At 43.1% G+C, this 15,467-nt stretch overlaps 1 protein-coding gene across 5 annotated transcripts in view; it reads right to left on the bottom strand.

Annotated features, from left to right (window-relative positions):
- Nucleotides 1-15,467, bottom strand: part of rbms1 (RNA binding motif, single stranded interacting protein 1) — a 222,984-nt gene that overhangs the window by 29,018 nt on the left and 178,499 nt on the right. For all 5 annotated transcript variants that reach the window (NM_001097163.1, XM_012969910.2, XM_012969911.2 and 2 more), the window contains 1 exon segment: nt 10,292-10,383. In NM_001097163.1, coding sequence (NP_001090632.1) covers nt 10,292-10,383 — 92 coding nt within the window.

Raw genomic sequence — 15,467 nt, 5'->3', positions numbered from 1 at the left:
TACAGGCAGTTTTACTCAAAAATAAATTCTGCTATAGTGGCTTATTAGTCCATGCAATCCCTGCCAGCTATATCACTAGGTCCCTTTCATTAATTAACAGTAAAACAGACTATTATTTGTTTCCATGTTTAGACAGACTATTTTGCAGAGAGAGGCTTATTTATCTTTGTATTTCAATGCCTTTTCCACGGCTAAGGAGCATTAAGTCTTAATTCCCGTTTATGAAACAGCCCCCCCACCCCAAGTTAATAAATGTTCTTGTGTTCGCTATGCAATAACCTTTGGATCAGATACACTTTTTAACTAAAGGTGGCCATGCAGGGCCAATAAAAGCCGTCGGCACATGTTAATGTGACCTTCATCAGACAGGACTGTAGGCCCCTCTGAATGATCTGATCGCTCAGCATGTCGGTGGCCAAGTTGGGCCCAGTTTCTTTCATTTGGTGACCTCGCCAAACAACTGGATCAGGAAGCAAATGGCCAACTTAAGGAACAGAGTTGTTGAACTTATGATAGGTAGGTGGTCAACAACCTTTATCAGCTTTAGTTAGAGTTGGCATCTGTACCAGCTGGGCAGGGGGCGGGTTTACAAATGGGGGGTTTGTAATATAAATGGGCAGGGCAATGATGTTTAATCATCAAGGAAACCAAGCCGCGCATGGAATTAAGTGATTTAGGTGAGTATGGAGGGGAGAAAGGGGCCAAACTGACTAGATATTACAAACTTACCAGCAAATGCAAGTAAATGTGCATTACCAGCCAGGTGGCAACTCTAGCTCTGGTACAGTGATCCCCATCCCCAAAGTTTGGGTTGCATAAAATCCAAGTATAATGTCAAACAGAACCTTCTGCAGGCTTCCAGTCTCCATAGGGGCTAGTGATGGACTGGGCCTCTAGAAAATCTGATACTGAGAATCCACTCTTACAACAATCAGACGTGGACAGTGTTAAATGTAACAGGTATCACAGAGATCTCTGGAGGAAATACCCAAGGGCAGGCTGAAATTGTCCTTGGCCGGGGCCTGCGGGGAGTTGAAACCCTACTAACAGGAGTTGGTTTTGCCCCCTTTTTCCCCAGCATAACTTTACTCAACACCACATAAGGTTTTCAGACATAAACAAAAACTTTGAGCACAGTCTCCCCAGAATTAGCGAGAGGTAGAAACGAAAGGAATAATATATGTTTTCGCCATCAGTAACAAGGGGTGATCCCCTGTGCATTGCAGTGAACCGAAAAGAATCAATCACTATACAGAACACACTGTTTATTTCCTCCAGGACGTGCGAGACTTCCTCGCCGCCGAGAGAAACAGAGTCAGCAGAAAAGATGGCAATGAAAGGGGATTGTTTAAATTCTATGGTGCACGTGACCTGTCATTCCGAGACAATGAGAAAGCCCTTGAGAGAGAGACGGAATGTATCCTTGTCAAAACCTTTATTCCCCTCTCAATGAAATCAGAGTGTAAGGTAGCTTTAATCATGTTCAGAGAATAATGCCCAGGCCTGGGAGTGCTGGATAATTACCCTCTTCCATTCTCTCTAATAGCCCGCTCTGAAGAAGTGTCCCACCCTTTGCCCAGCGACCGCTCATGTGTGAAGAATTCCACTGGTACTTTCACAGCACAAACCTCCATTACAGGCGAGCAGAACATGGCGGAAGTTCTTCATTTAATTGCTTGGAATTGAATAAAATAATTATTTTTTAAATATTTTTCTCAGCCGAAGTTGGCGGCACACACGTGCTCCCAGACTTGGGGATTTGGAGAGGGGGAACACAAGGCAGAGGGGGAACTGTCCAGGGAAAACCATGACACATGGGGGCGGTGGGTGCAGCAATTGCGTGTCTCCATACACCCCCAGCAATCAGTGATTATTAGCCATGGGTGAATCTGTCCCGTTTTGCCTCTGCAAAAATGTGTGAAACAGCAAAAATTTGTGACTGCATTGTAGTCAACGGGTACTTTTTTGTGGTGACTTTGTCTAAGTCGGGCAACTTTCTTTTTTTTATGGAGTCTATGGGAATTTTTTCACAGAGAAATGTTGCCCATCTTTAATGATTATCCTTGGGATCTCAGCTTCTCAGTATGCACCCACCTGCATACCCACCCTCTGGTGCCAAACGAGCAACTATGTTCCCAATTTGTCCCCCCCAAGAGGTGAGCCAAACTGTCCTGCACCAACAATCGAATCACAGGGGGAGCCAGTGAATAGCAGCTGAGTACATTCACCCCCCATCGCAGACCCTAAGCTAATGTATACCCATCTGCCTGCAGCCATACTACAAACCCTCCACCTAAAGCTAAATATAATCCAACAGATCCTCTTCTTCAGCCTGGTGCCACAGAAGCAGTCATTCTCTCACCTAAGATGTTAGCCAACTTGTGCTTCACCACTTGGCCAATAGACCAACATTTAGATCTCATGGGATGCCCATTCCGGGCAACTGAATGCATTTAGAGCCCAATGTGGGGGAGGTCAGCTTGATCAATATCAGAACCCACCCAACCAGATAGATATAAATAAGGTGATCGTTTAGGCCCTTACATGCCAAAAACACATGTGGACAGCAGCTCCTTCGTAATGACTGACTGAAACAAAATCCTGTACAGCCCAGCTGGTATCGTTACTTAGCACCTCCTAAAGTGATTAACTGCCGGCATCTATAGAGGGGTCTCACACACCGCCATTTAGTCGACACGCACAAACACGAGCCAGTTATATGGGCATTTTATGATTTACCCATTCTTTAATAAGCACCAATTAAACAAAAAAAATGCTACCGTTGCTCGAAAAATGTAGTTTCCCAACTGCCTGCTCAGCCGCCCCCCGCTGCCCCCAACAAATACTTTGAAGTTTTAAATTCGCTGAACTTTGTTAGGACGAGATTCAGAATGCAGGCTTTGAATGGGTGCCAGTGCGGATTCCAAACCACAGAAAACACGGCCGCCTGAAATATTTGCGCTTTTGGAAAAAATACAAGGGCTTAAAAATACACTCTCATCTCCGTGGAACAAATTGTACCGTATAAACAGGGCGCCTGTGTCATCGCCACGCTGTGCAAATATTAAAATCAAAACACTGGAGCAGTAAGTGGTTTTTCTTTTATTATACTCTCATTTGAATAGAAGGATATTTTTTTTTTTTGCCAAATGGTACCTCACTCCCTGTCTGGCTGTCCATGTGTACGCCATACACAGGCTCCACCCACTCCCAAAGTTACAAAACAGCTCAATCACTGGGGCACCTTTATGTGAACTACTCTTAATAAAAGCGCTTGGGGGATACAGACAACCGAGGCTTCTCCATCACTCCTCACAAAGCTGGCTACATTTTGGCATTTGGTTGGATCCAGTGTCGGACTGAGATGCCAGGGGCCCACCAGAAAACCCTATACCAAGGGCCCACACTCTAAACTATTATTCCTCCCTTATCCTATTTATTATCCTAGTTTCTTTTATCCATATACTAAAATATATTTTTCCATTTATTAAGCCTCTTTGTTCCCATATATGAAATAGGCCAAGTCGTTAGAAGCAGTAGGGCCTACTGACACCTGGGCTTACTTGAGTTTTGCTGGTATCCCCGTGGGCCAGTCTGACACTGGTTGGATCTCAGAACAAGGGTTTAGTTATGAGCAGAAACGTGCAGCTGCTTATAGTTACTTATTTCCATACTCCAGTAGCATGGAGTCGGGGAGTCGTCTAACCCACACCCTACAATAAAGTCACACCTAGGCACACCCCTATCCTCTCTACTATAACTGCAGAAAAAATCCAATCGCACAATCAGGCGGCCGGATGCAAGAAAGCTGCAGAATGCAAAATCAGGCTGTCATTTAAGTCACATATTATATATATATATATATTCTGATTCAACTTGGATGGTCAGCCAGTCTCTAATAAATGAAAATCAGATCCTAACAGAAGCAGCACATGTTCAGCCCCTTTTACTCTTGTTTTGCTAATAGTACATGCACATACGATGGATATAATCTCTCTGAAATTACTTAAATCCTCTACAGACGGGCCAACAGGATACGGTCTCCACCGGCTGAACGGACACTGAGCATAATAGGGGCCACATACAATATGGCCGACTTCCAATTGTTGTGATCAAAATGCAGGAAGAGAAGCAGCACCACTGGCCAACGTGGATTCTATTTTCCTGTTCAATTCTTGTCAGATCGGCCAAATACTGAAAAACACACACACCTGGTCACTTCAAAGGAATTATCCCCGGTGCTGCAGAGCTTAAGGAGGACAGCACCTCTACCATACATAGAAACCATCATGCCAAGCCAAACAACACAACGTTGTGACGAAGGGACCCACCCTGAAAATGTTGAGTTGTTTGGCTTGGCACCATTAAACACAGGGGGCATCCCTGTTTAAAGGGGATCTCTGGTTTCTGAACCAAAATTTGTCAAAGAGTCCCACACAACACAGAAACCCCTAATATACTGTAATCTGTTCCGGCAAAATGTATGAATAAATACCATTTTTATAGGCTGAAATCCAGCTGCAAAACAGTTCTTCTCTTTCTGCATTATTTCAAATACTCGCAGGGGAGGAGGGACTAAAACACAGATGTTCTCCACAGCTTACAGGCAGCATGCAGGAACTACATAACCCACAATGCATTGCACTGTGATACCCCTTTCCTTATTGACATGTGTGCAGCAGGGAATTGTGGGATTGGGAGGATGCAGGCTAAAGGCAGGCTGAGGACAGTCGACTACCGTTACATTTTATTTGAGTCTCAACGTAGTCAGCCAGATCAGCAGGGGAACAGGGGGCGGGGCTTAGGGAACTGTTCCATGTATTATTAAATTCAAAATCATGAAAAGGCTGCATATTTTTTAATTGATGTATATTGCAAAGCTGCTTGAAATTATGTTCATTTTCCAAAAGCTTAAGTTTGAGTGGAGTTCCCCTTTAAGCAGTTAACCTGTGTGCTGGAGTCTTTTCGGTTACTGAGATCAGATGGCCACCATACATGTACCAATAATATTTAAGAACACAGTTATTGGTACGGGTTTGGCAAGCTACATATTTGATGGTAAGTCTGTACAAACAGCTTTACAAGATACCCACAGATTGGCGGATAGGCAAAACGCCAGACTGTATTAGTGCATGTATGGCTCAAGAAATGACCAGAACATGGGCAAATAATTCTGCGGCTCCGCCAACTAGATTGGGTTACAACCAGTATATTGCTATGGATGTCAAAAACTATTATTTTAATAGGACGTATGCTGCTTATGTCAGATGCTGCCATTGTCGTACAGCGCTGCAGAATATGTTGGCGCTTTATAAAAAAAATGTTAATAATAATAATCGGGTGGAGGATCACTTAGAAATGCTCCTTTCTGCCTCACCCCAACTGAGACCACCAGCGTCTGCCATAACCAGAACATGTTCCATTCCCTGCAGGTTGGGACCACAGAATAACATTTGTAGGAAAGGTATGGTTTAGTTTCCCTTATGAAGATATAAGACATAGGATAAAAGAGACGACATATATGAGCAGGATCCACGATTGGAGGTTCATTGCCCATAAACAGCTATAGCACAGACCCACAAGTGGAAATACACCAGATTGCTCTATTACATGTGCCTAAAGGCGGCCATACACGGGCCGATTGCAGCTGCCAATATCGGTCCCTTAGACCGTTTGAGCAGCTTATCGGCCTGTGTAGGGGGCACAAATGACAGGCCTACCTGACCGATATCTGGCCTGAAATTGGCCAGATATCAATCGAGCAGGTTAATAAAATTAGTCGGATCAGGGACTGCATTGGCTCGTTGATGGAAACCGATTGTGCCTATTACCGGCATTCTAATTCGATCATTTGGCCCCAGGGCCAAACCACCGAATTAGCCTGAATTCACCCGATATCGCCCACCCGTAGGTGGGGGATATCCAGGCGAGCAGATCTTTACGTGTATGGCCACCTTAAGCCGAGGCGGCCAATGTAAATGAAGGAATTTCCTATCCATACAGCCAAGGAGCAAATAAAAGAAAACCCCTGTTCATGAATCATGTGCATATTTTCCCTTTAAACGCGCATTTCATGAGTCATCTTCACGGACGTTCCCCGTGTATTCCAAACACCGACCCCGGCGTCAGCGGATAATGATAACAACATTTACAAACAGATGGGACCGAATGCTGCCGTCGTTGTCAGGATCATAATTTCCGCCTGGGATCATTAAGCCTAAATTGGATATTTGAATACGCCACGAGACGGCTTTCAAATTAGAGCAGATATTTTGGAAAGTGGATGGATGGCAGGAACACACTGATCTCACCGCTTCTCATCAGCGCAAACAAGGGGTGGGGGGAAAATAGTGCGCAAAATATGGGAAATACGGTCGGGCCTTGGCAGGGAATCACGAAGGGGGAAAAGGGGTGTTTCTGAGAGCGAAGTACACAAGGATCATCTGAAAGAAATTAACGAAACCTCCCTGTGCGTGTGGAACCGTTCCTAAAATGCAAACGCAAGAGAGGGGGGCGGGGGGTGTCATTTTTGCAGAACTGAAAGACATCTGTTTTACCCCCCCCCCCAGCTCAGAAGGGGTCACCAGCGCACGGATCAGCACTCACTACCATGTGACCCAGCATGGAAGATCCCCTGCCAATTACAGGGCACATTAAATGCCTGTCTCTTTCACTGAGGAAATATTCTCAGCCCTTCAGACTTGCCTGCTTCTCATTTACTTGCCTGCTGTAAATTGACTTTAAAGGGGAAGTGTACCCATGCTTTTGAGTTGGCATTTAATTCCCCTTAATGGAACAGTATAAAAGAAGGATAACATTTTTATGCGCACAACTATTCTCCTTATATCCGTGAGTGCACACGTGTGTATATGAGTAGATATGTAGGGGCAACTGATGGAATTGCCTATGACTAAAGTGGCTGTGAAGTGACACTAGGGTAGCCACCCTGCCAGTATTTGACCAGCCAGTAAATCACCTGCTAGGGACGAAATTACAAGTAAATTGTACCTGTAATAGCCTATAAATCCCTCCTTTCCCGGACTTTCTCCTACCACATATAAGGACAGACTGCATATGCCCCGCCCACTTCCTTACCAAGCCCGCCCATTTCTCCACACAGTGATGTAATCAACACACCCCCATCTCTGCCTATTACCAGACCCGAAGGCTGGCATTAATCTACAAAAAAAGATGGAAGCCCGAAGTGACACATTGATTGGCCATTACATCTGTCTGGAATATACAGGTATGGGATCCAGTTATCCAGAAACCAGTTATCCAGATTTCCTTTTTCTCTGTAATAATAAAACAGTACCTTGTATATATAATTAATCCTTATTGGGTGCAAAAAAATCCTATTGGGGTTAATTAACGTTTTATTAATTATTTAGTAGACCTAAGGTATAGAGATCCAAATTACTGAAAGACCCCTTATCTGGAATACCCTAGGTCCTGAGCATTCTGGATAACAGGTCCTATACCTGTATTATATTAGAAGTTATATCACATAACATTATCTTTTGGGGATTACTGTCCATCGCCTCCACTTTGGAAAATCCCTCGTTAGAGAAGAAAGCCCCTAACAACACAAGGACAATGTACTAAGTGCAGGGGAATCCCTGCTTACTGCATATGGTTTCCTTTCCCTGCATTGTTCCGGATAATAGATCCTATACCTGTATATTCTTTACAACGACTCTGTACAATATGCCTGTAAAAAAGGGAAAATGCTCTGCTCCTAAGGCAGCGTCATCTTTATTCAATGTCTTTCGGGGAGTTTCCATTTGATTTGGGCCGCTGCCATTTGATCTTTGGGATTTCTCCTTTATCAGTAGCGAAGGGGAAGTGGGAACAGGATGGGTGCAATCAATATGGCAACATTGCTTTTCCTTTTTTATCTATTAGCATCTGCCCAAACATGGATTTGCTTCTGTAGTGCTAATGCAAAACACTCATGTCTGCCATTTCCTCCTAATTTCCTTTCATGTTTCTTTTATAATCCAAAGGAATCAATCAGATTTGCAGATTAAGCTTCGAACGGGGCTTTGGTTTCAAAGGAAACACTGATCAGTCACCGGGCCGTCGTGCATTTGAGGGCATTAAAATAAAGGGGAAATAATTCCCGATAAGCCAGTAGTCTGTCTGTTAGCAGAGCCTCAGTGGTTAAACCTTAAATCTGATTAAGCCAAATGTACAGATTGTGGTTGTGATTATATCTATATAATCTACGGCCTATATGGTTCTGGTGATGAAAGCAAAGCTTACTGAGCGTGCAGAACATACAGTCCCTGTATAGGTTAGTTATACATGAGACGGAGTTGCTATACTGCTTGCCCCGATTTTGATCCTCTTTTATTCATTGACTTGAACTGCCTACAGCGGCAGCATAAATCCTACATATAATGAGGGCAATGTATCCACATTTAAGCCTAGGTTTTGTGCCAGACCCGTATAACCCCTATGCCAGCCGTACAACTACACTTAACTACAGTGGCCCTGTTAGATGTACTGACCAATATAAAAGCCTAAGGGGATTGTGGTGCATTCGGCAGGGACCGAGTCAAGTGAGAACAGGATTAACATGAACACATCCAAGCACGAAAGAAACTGTAGAAGTGTTAAAATGCTTATTAAAAAGGTTTTACTAGGAAAAAAAAAAAGTCTTAGCAGCATAAACATGGGATTTGTTCTGCATGAGAGGGACCTCTAGAAAATCCTCTCATAGAGCTAAAAGCCATTGTGGGCATTGCCAGAAAGGGGCACACAAAAGTGAAATCAATCAAGGACCCCCGAGGGGCTTCTAGGGGGGCCAGATATATATATATATATATATTTTTTTTTTTAATGTGTTTGGGCATCACAAGTAAAAACAACGCAATGGAAACAGACATTGCTCTGCTCAGCTGGAATAAGTACATCTCAGAGATGTTCTGCACTGGAGATTCTCTAATGCAAATCTCCCATCTATATGTGAAGCTATCTGTCTAGGCAGAGGCTCCCACTGTTTCACATATGGTTTTTCTTTTTTGTCAGATTTGGACTCCTGCCACAAGTCTCTCCTTGTTAACTTTTTGCTAAAACACGGGGATGTCTCCTTCAGCATGTACTATATAAGGATCAGGCAACCAGAAACATCTACATTTTACACTGCTTAAAACAGACTTTGAAGGACCCCAATGTCATCTAGTAAATAACACATGATCCATTGCAATGTGTAGGTGCTGGAAGTCCCCTTCATAAAGTCTATTATCCCCATTGCTACTATAGGCACCATCTCCCCCTACTATATCTGCTATCCCACAGCCCCAGTCCCTTCCCAGAGGCTATTATCCCCCCACTGCTACTATAGGCACCATCTCTCCCTACTATACCTGCTATCCCACAGCCACAGTCCCTTCCCAGAGGCTATTATCCCCCCACTGCTACTATAGGCACCAACTCCCCCTACTATACCTGCTATCCCACAGCCCCAGTCCCTTCCCAGAGGCTATTAGCCCACTGCTAATATAGGCACCATCTCTCCCTACTATACCTGCTATCCCACAGTCCCAGTCCCTTCCCAGAGGCTATTATGCCCCCACTGCTACTATAGGCACCATCTCTCCCTACTATACCTGCTATCCCAAAGCCCCAGTCCCTTCCCAGAGGCTATTATCCCCCCACTGCTACTATAGGCACCATCTCTCCCTACTATACCTGCTATCCCACAGCCCCAGTCCCTTCCCAGAGGCTATTATCCCCCACTGCTACTATAGGCACCATCTCTCCCTACTATATCTGCTATCCCACAGCCCCAGTCCCTTCCCAGAGGCTATTATCCCCCCACTGCTACTATAGGTACCATCTCTCCCTTCTATACCTGCTATCCCACAGCCACAGTCCCTTCCCAGAGGCTATTATCCCCCACTGCTACTATAGGCACCATCTCTCCCTACTATATCTGCTATCCCACAGCCCCAGTCCCTTCCCAGAGGCTATTATCCCCCCACTGCTACTATAGGTACCATCTCTCCCTTCTATACCTGCTATCCCACAGCCACAGTCCCTTCCCAGAGGCTATTATCCCCCCACTGCTACTATAGGCACCATCTCTCCCTACTATACCTGCTATCCCACAGCCACAGTCCCTTCCCAGAGGCTATTATCCCCCCACTGCTACTATAGGCACCATCTCTCCCTACTATACCTGCTATCCACAGCCCCAGTCCCTTCCCAGAGGCTATTATTCCCCGATTATTATACTCTTAATGGGTAGTAGTGAATGAAGACTGTTACATTAATTTAACCGTACCTTTGCCATCTGTGCTTGGACTCCAGAAGCCTTTAATGCAGAAACAGCTTTCTGGGCAGCTGCCGGACTGTCAAAGTCTACAAAACCATAACCTGCAAACCAAAAGGATAAGTGTTTACACGGAGAAGCACATGGCTGCGCCAAGCTTATATTTTATATATGTAGAGTTCAAATTATACATAGTGTTTTAAAGAAAGTGCTAATTATTTAGGAACCAGTGAATTTGCCATTATGTCTTTGGAACCAAGGAAACCAGGAAAGATCCCCTTCAGGCACTGGGAGAGTTTACAAACTTCTTGAAGGCAATACCCTGGTCAGAAACTCCGGACCCTGGCGATAATCACAGGGAGTGTCTTTTATTTGTAAATGTGGCCATACACGGACAGATTTCAGCTGCCGATTTGGGTCCTTCAGGCCAATTCAGCAGCTTATCTGTCCCTGTATGGGAACCCCTGACGGGCCTACCCGACCAACGTGTTGCATAAAATTGGACAGATCTCAATCAGGCAGTTTTGATTTTCTGTCTGATTCGCCGGCACCTATTCCTACCATTGAAATGCAATTGTTTGGCCCTAGGGCCAAATGATCGAATTAATACAATATCGGCCACCCTTTGCTTTAGTTTGGCGACTATTTGGCTTGTTATCGCCACATTAACACAGTGGTTTGGAGGAAGGGCCAGATAGAGCAAGCAACAAGCAAGTGAATATATTGTAATATAGACGAGATGAGACTCCTCATTATACAATGGGGGTTTCGTGCAGACTTAAAAAAAGGTGGTTTAAAACTATACTTGAAGGGAACATAATTTTATAGCCTTATTTTAGCAATGAAAGCAAGCTAAGTAATCCAATTAGGAACACTTATTAACACATGAGGGATACATGAAGGAAGCTGATCACGCTGTGTTTACACTGTCAAGGGTTACATTGCAGAACTGAGAATAAATACAAACTGCAATTCCCATGATTTGGTGTTATTATAAATAAACCTCAGGATCCTGGGAGTTGCTGTGAGATTACATTTACTTTGGTTTATATACATAATTTAAAATTCTAAGAATCTATAATATCGCCCCAGGGTGGTACAGCTTAGTGAATGCTTGTCAGTAGACAACTATGTAGCTATTTAAAGATAATTTGCAATGTTTTTTTTTTTTTGTAGTTGCCGGTTTTGAGTTGGCAGCCCTGTATTTCAGGATTTCAGCAGCTACCTGGTTCCCTAGGACAAAAGGAGAGGCCTTTATAGAATTATAAGTAATGAAAAGAGTCAATCACATTCTGTTATGAAGAATCAATCTTTTGGTTGCCGGGGGTCAGTAATCCTGACAACCAAGCAGAATTCTAAACTCCATTCTGGAGAGAGGCAGAGAACAGAATCATTCAAATACAGGTATGGGACCCATTATCCAGAATGCTCGGGACCAAGGGTATTCCAGATAAGGGGCCTTTCCATAATTAGGATCTTCATACCTTAAGTCTACTAATAAATCAATAAAACATTAATTAAACCCAATAGGATTGTTTTGCCTCCAATAAGGATTAATTATATCTTGGGATTAGGTACAAGGTACTGTTTTATTATTACAGAGAAAAAGGAAAGCAGTTTTAAAATTCTGAATTATTTGATTAAAATGGAGTCTATGGGCAGATGGGCATTCCGTAATTCAGAACTTTCTGGATAACTGGTTTCTGGATAAGGGGTCCGATACCTGTACAATAAAAAAATGAAGACCAAGGCTGCTCTCTTATCTGGGTAGCCACACCCTGGTCTGTTTAGGCCACATAGCCCGGTTAGGACATAAAGGTTATTTTAGTACAGGTATGGGACCGGTTATCCAGAATGCTCGGGACCTGGGGTTTTTCCAGACAAGGGATCTGGATTTGGATCTCCATAAGTAAAAGTTTGCTAAAAATCATTTAAATATTGAACAAATCAAATAGGCTTGTTTTGCCTCCAATAAGGGGTAATTATATCTTAGTTGGGATCAAGTACACGTACTGTTTTATTATTACAGAGAAAAGGGAATCATTTAACCATTAAATAAACCCAATAGGGCTGTTCTGCCCCCAATAAGGGGTAATTATATCTTAGTTGGGATCAAGTACAGGTACTGTTTTATTATTACAGAGAAAAGGGAATCATTTAACCATGAAATAAACCCAATAGGACTGTTCTGCCCCAATAAGGGGTAATTATATCTTAGTTGGGATCAAGTACAGGTACTGTTTTATTATTACAGAGAAAAGGGAATCATTTAACCATGAAATAAACCCAATAGGGCTGTTCTGCCCCCAATAAGGGGTAATTATATCTTAGTTGGGATCAAGTACAGGTACTGTTTTATTATTACAGAGAAAAGGGAATCATTTAACCATGAAATAAACCCAATAGGGCTGTTCTGCCCCAATAAGGGGTAATTATATCATAGTTGGGATCAAGTACAGGTACTGTTTTATTATTACAGAGAAAAGGGAATCATTTAACCATGAAATAAACCCAATAGGGCTGTTCTGCCCCCAATAAGGGGTAATTATATCTTAGTTGGGATCAAGTACAGGTACTGTTTTATTATTACAGAGAAAAGGGAATCATTTAACCATTAAATAAACCCAATAGGGCTGTTCTGCCCCCAATAAGGGGTAATTATATCTTAGTTGGGATCAAGTACAGGTACTGTTTTATTATTACAGAGAAAAAGGAAGCAGTTTTAAAATTCTGAATTATTTGTTTATAATGGAGTCTATGGGAGTTGGGCTTTCCCTAATTCAGAACTTTCTGGATAACGGGTTTCTGGTTAAGGGATCTCATATCCATACTAACATGTTAAAATGAACACGATCTGGTGCCCCAGTTGGTTAATGTTAAGAACAGTATGAATAATAATTATAAACCAACGTCATTGGCTTATTATTTAGATTAACCTTACATGTCTCAGTACTGTACATCTGGCCAATAAGGGGATTAAAAAAAAACTTGCACTGGAAATTATTTCCACCTCAAATCAGGAAACAGATTTTCATCTCTTTATCATGAGCGAGCCAAACCGTGCCAGCTTGCCCGTCCCTAATCCACGGCCATGGAAAAATAAAAATGAATTTCAGCGTTTTGGAAAATATGACTTTTCCTTCCCGTTCTGCAGCAAATCCCTCCCTGCGCTGCCAGATCTAATAAACGTATCCCCCAGGCGCCAATATGGCTGAAATTCAACCAAGCTAGGCTTTAAGGCTGTGATTATCTTTCTACAGCTCCTAGGGGTCCCTGTGTGGCCCTCCAGCTGTAACAATGACAATAGTCAGAATGCCACATTGGGTTTTATTTATAGACATGTTCCTTTAAAAGAATCATGCTCCATATCGACCCTCTTAACATCTCCGTCCTGCTTACTCACGGGTCAATGGTGAAACCTTAGTCATCTGACTGGATTCTTTCCTTGGCTTGGCTCTACCCCCCACTTTATTTTTATAATCAGGATGGTTCGTCAGTGTTACAAATAGCAGGGAACATGACGCCTTCCTATTTCCAGCATCCTGTTCCTTGTTGTGAGGCTGCAGTAAGGCAACATTTAGAGCAGGAATAAGGAGAGCAGCGGGTCAGGGCAAAGAATTCACGTGATACATGACTAGGGAGAATAAAAAAACGGGCCAGGAATGATTTGTCTGTTAATTATAGGAATGGAAGGTAGCCCTTTAGCCCCTTCGTTTGGAGAACAAAGAGGAAACGGCACGGAGAGGCTGAACGTTTAATTAAGTGGTGCTTGAACTGACCCGCTTCTAATTAGCCCAGACGATTTGAGCACAGTATAATCTAGTTCAGTAATTAGCACTCCTGAATGGGATGTCGAATGTCCAAAAGCTCAGTGGCCTCTATTATAAATAATGAGTCTGCAGCCCATGGGGGGGGGGGGCAGAAAGCCAGTTTTGGCTTTAGAACTTAACCACATAAACCAAATATACATCACGGGGCTGGAATAGGTGTTGTTGCCTGCTGAAAGAGTGGCGCTGTACCACAAGTAGCCATGTTGCAATTGTGGCTTGCAGGTGGCTACCATAGGTAAAGGTTCTATTTTCCTGGCATTTGCCACATAAGGGATCTTTCTGTAATTTGGATCACGCTGAAACATTAAATAAACCCAATAGGATTGTTCTTCCATCTATATGGATTTATGCAGCTTAATTTGGCTCAAGTACAAGGTACAGGTATGGGACCTGTTATCCAGAATGCTCGGGACCTGGGGTTTTCCAGATAAGGGATCTTTCTGTAATTTGGATCTCCATAACTTAAGTACTGTTTTATTATTACAAGGAAAAAGAGAATCATTTTTAAAAATTAGAATTATTTGCTAATAGTAATTCAGAACTTTCTGGATAACGGGTTTCCAGATAAGGGATCCCATACCTGTACTAAAAAGGTGAGCAACCCCTTTAAGTATAACCACCACTGTATCATGTTTAAGTTTCCTTTCATTCTCACACAGAGGTGTCTGGTTCTTTCCGTGCGAGGGGAAGACTTATTTTCAGTTCTTTGCCGGAACTCTGCTCGGTACCCGAGTTCCTATAAACATTATGCTAGAGGCAGATTGTCTGTTTTGGCACATAGAGCAGTTGGCCGGGAGCCCTCGTGAGTAACGCACAAGCGCACTGATACTGTAACCGACATAAACACGCCACGTTACTCCAAGCCTTGCACACCCCTTTCCCATTCCTATTTATCATGGAGTAAAGCGACAGGTCTGACAAGAGGGATTGTGGGTGAGCAGAAAGAGCAGAAAGTTTATTTATTTTTTCTTTCGGGCTAATTGTTTCCAACTGCTTCATGGGGGTTGCGTAAGTGTGAGAAATGTCTTCTTCAAAAGCCAAAGACACAGAGGTTCCCTTTAATTATCCAGCCATTTACAAGCTACGAGACTCAGCTTTTATTTGATGTGTAAGATAAGGCATCAATGGCAACAATCACCTATCTAATAGTCACCCAGTCATAGGACTTTGTTGTCCCATGAATTAATATTTTACTTAGCCCTTTGACTTTCAGCCATAAAACTGCTGGGGCACTTCCTGACCCCCCCACAAATTTAGGGAGATCCCTCACCCAAAAAAAAAGGATTTAATAATGATGCTAAAAATCCAGCCACACCATCCATCTAAACATTTAGTGTTGGGAATTGGCTAAATGCAAA

The sequence above is a fragment of the Xenopus tropicalis genome, chromosome 9, assembly GCF_000004195.4.
Source record: "Xenopus tropicalis strain Nigerian chromosome 9, UCB_Xtro_10.0, whole genome shotgun sequence".
NCBI classification, from domain to species: Eukaryota; Metazoa; Chordata; class Amphibia; order Anura; family Pipidae; genus Xenopus; species Xenopus tropicalis.
Note: the sequence above shows the minus strand (reverse complement) of the source record. Positions and strands in the feature narration are given on the sequence as shown.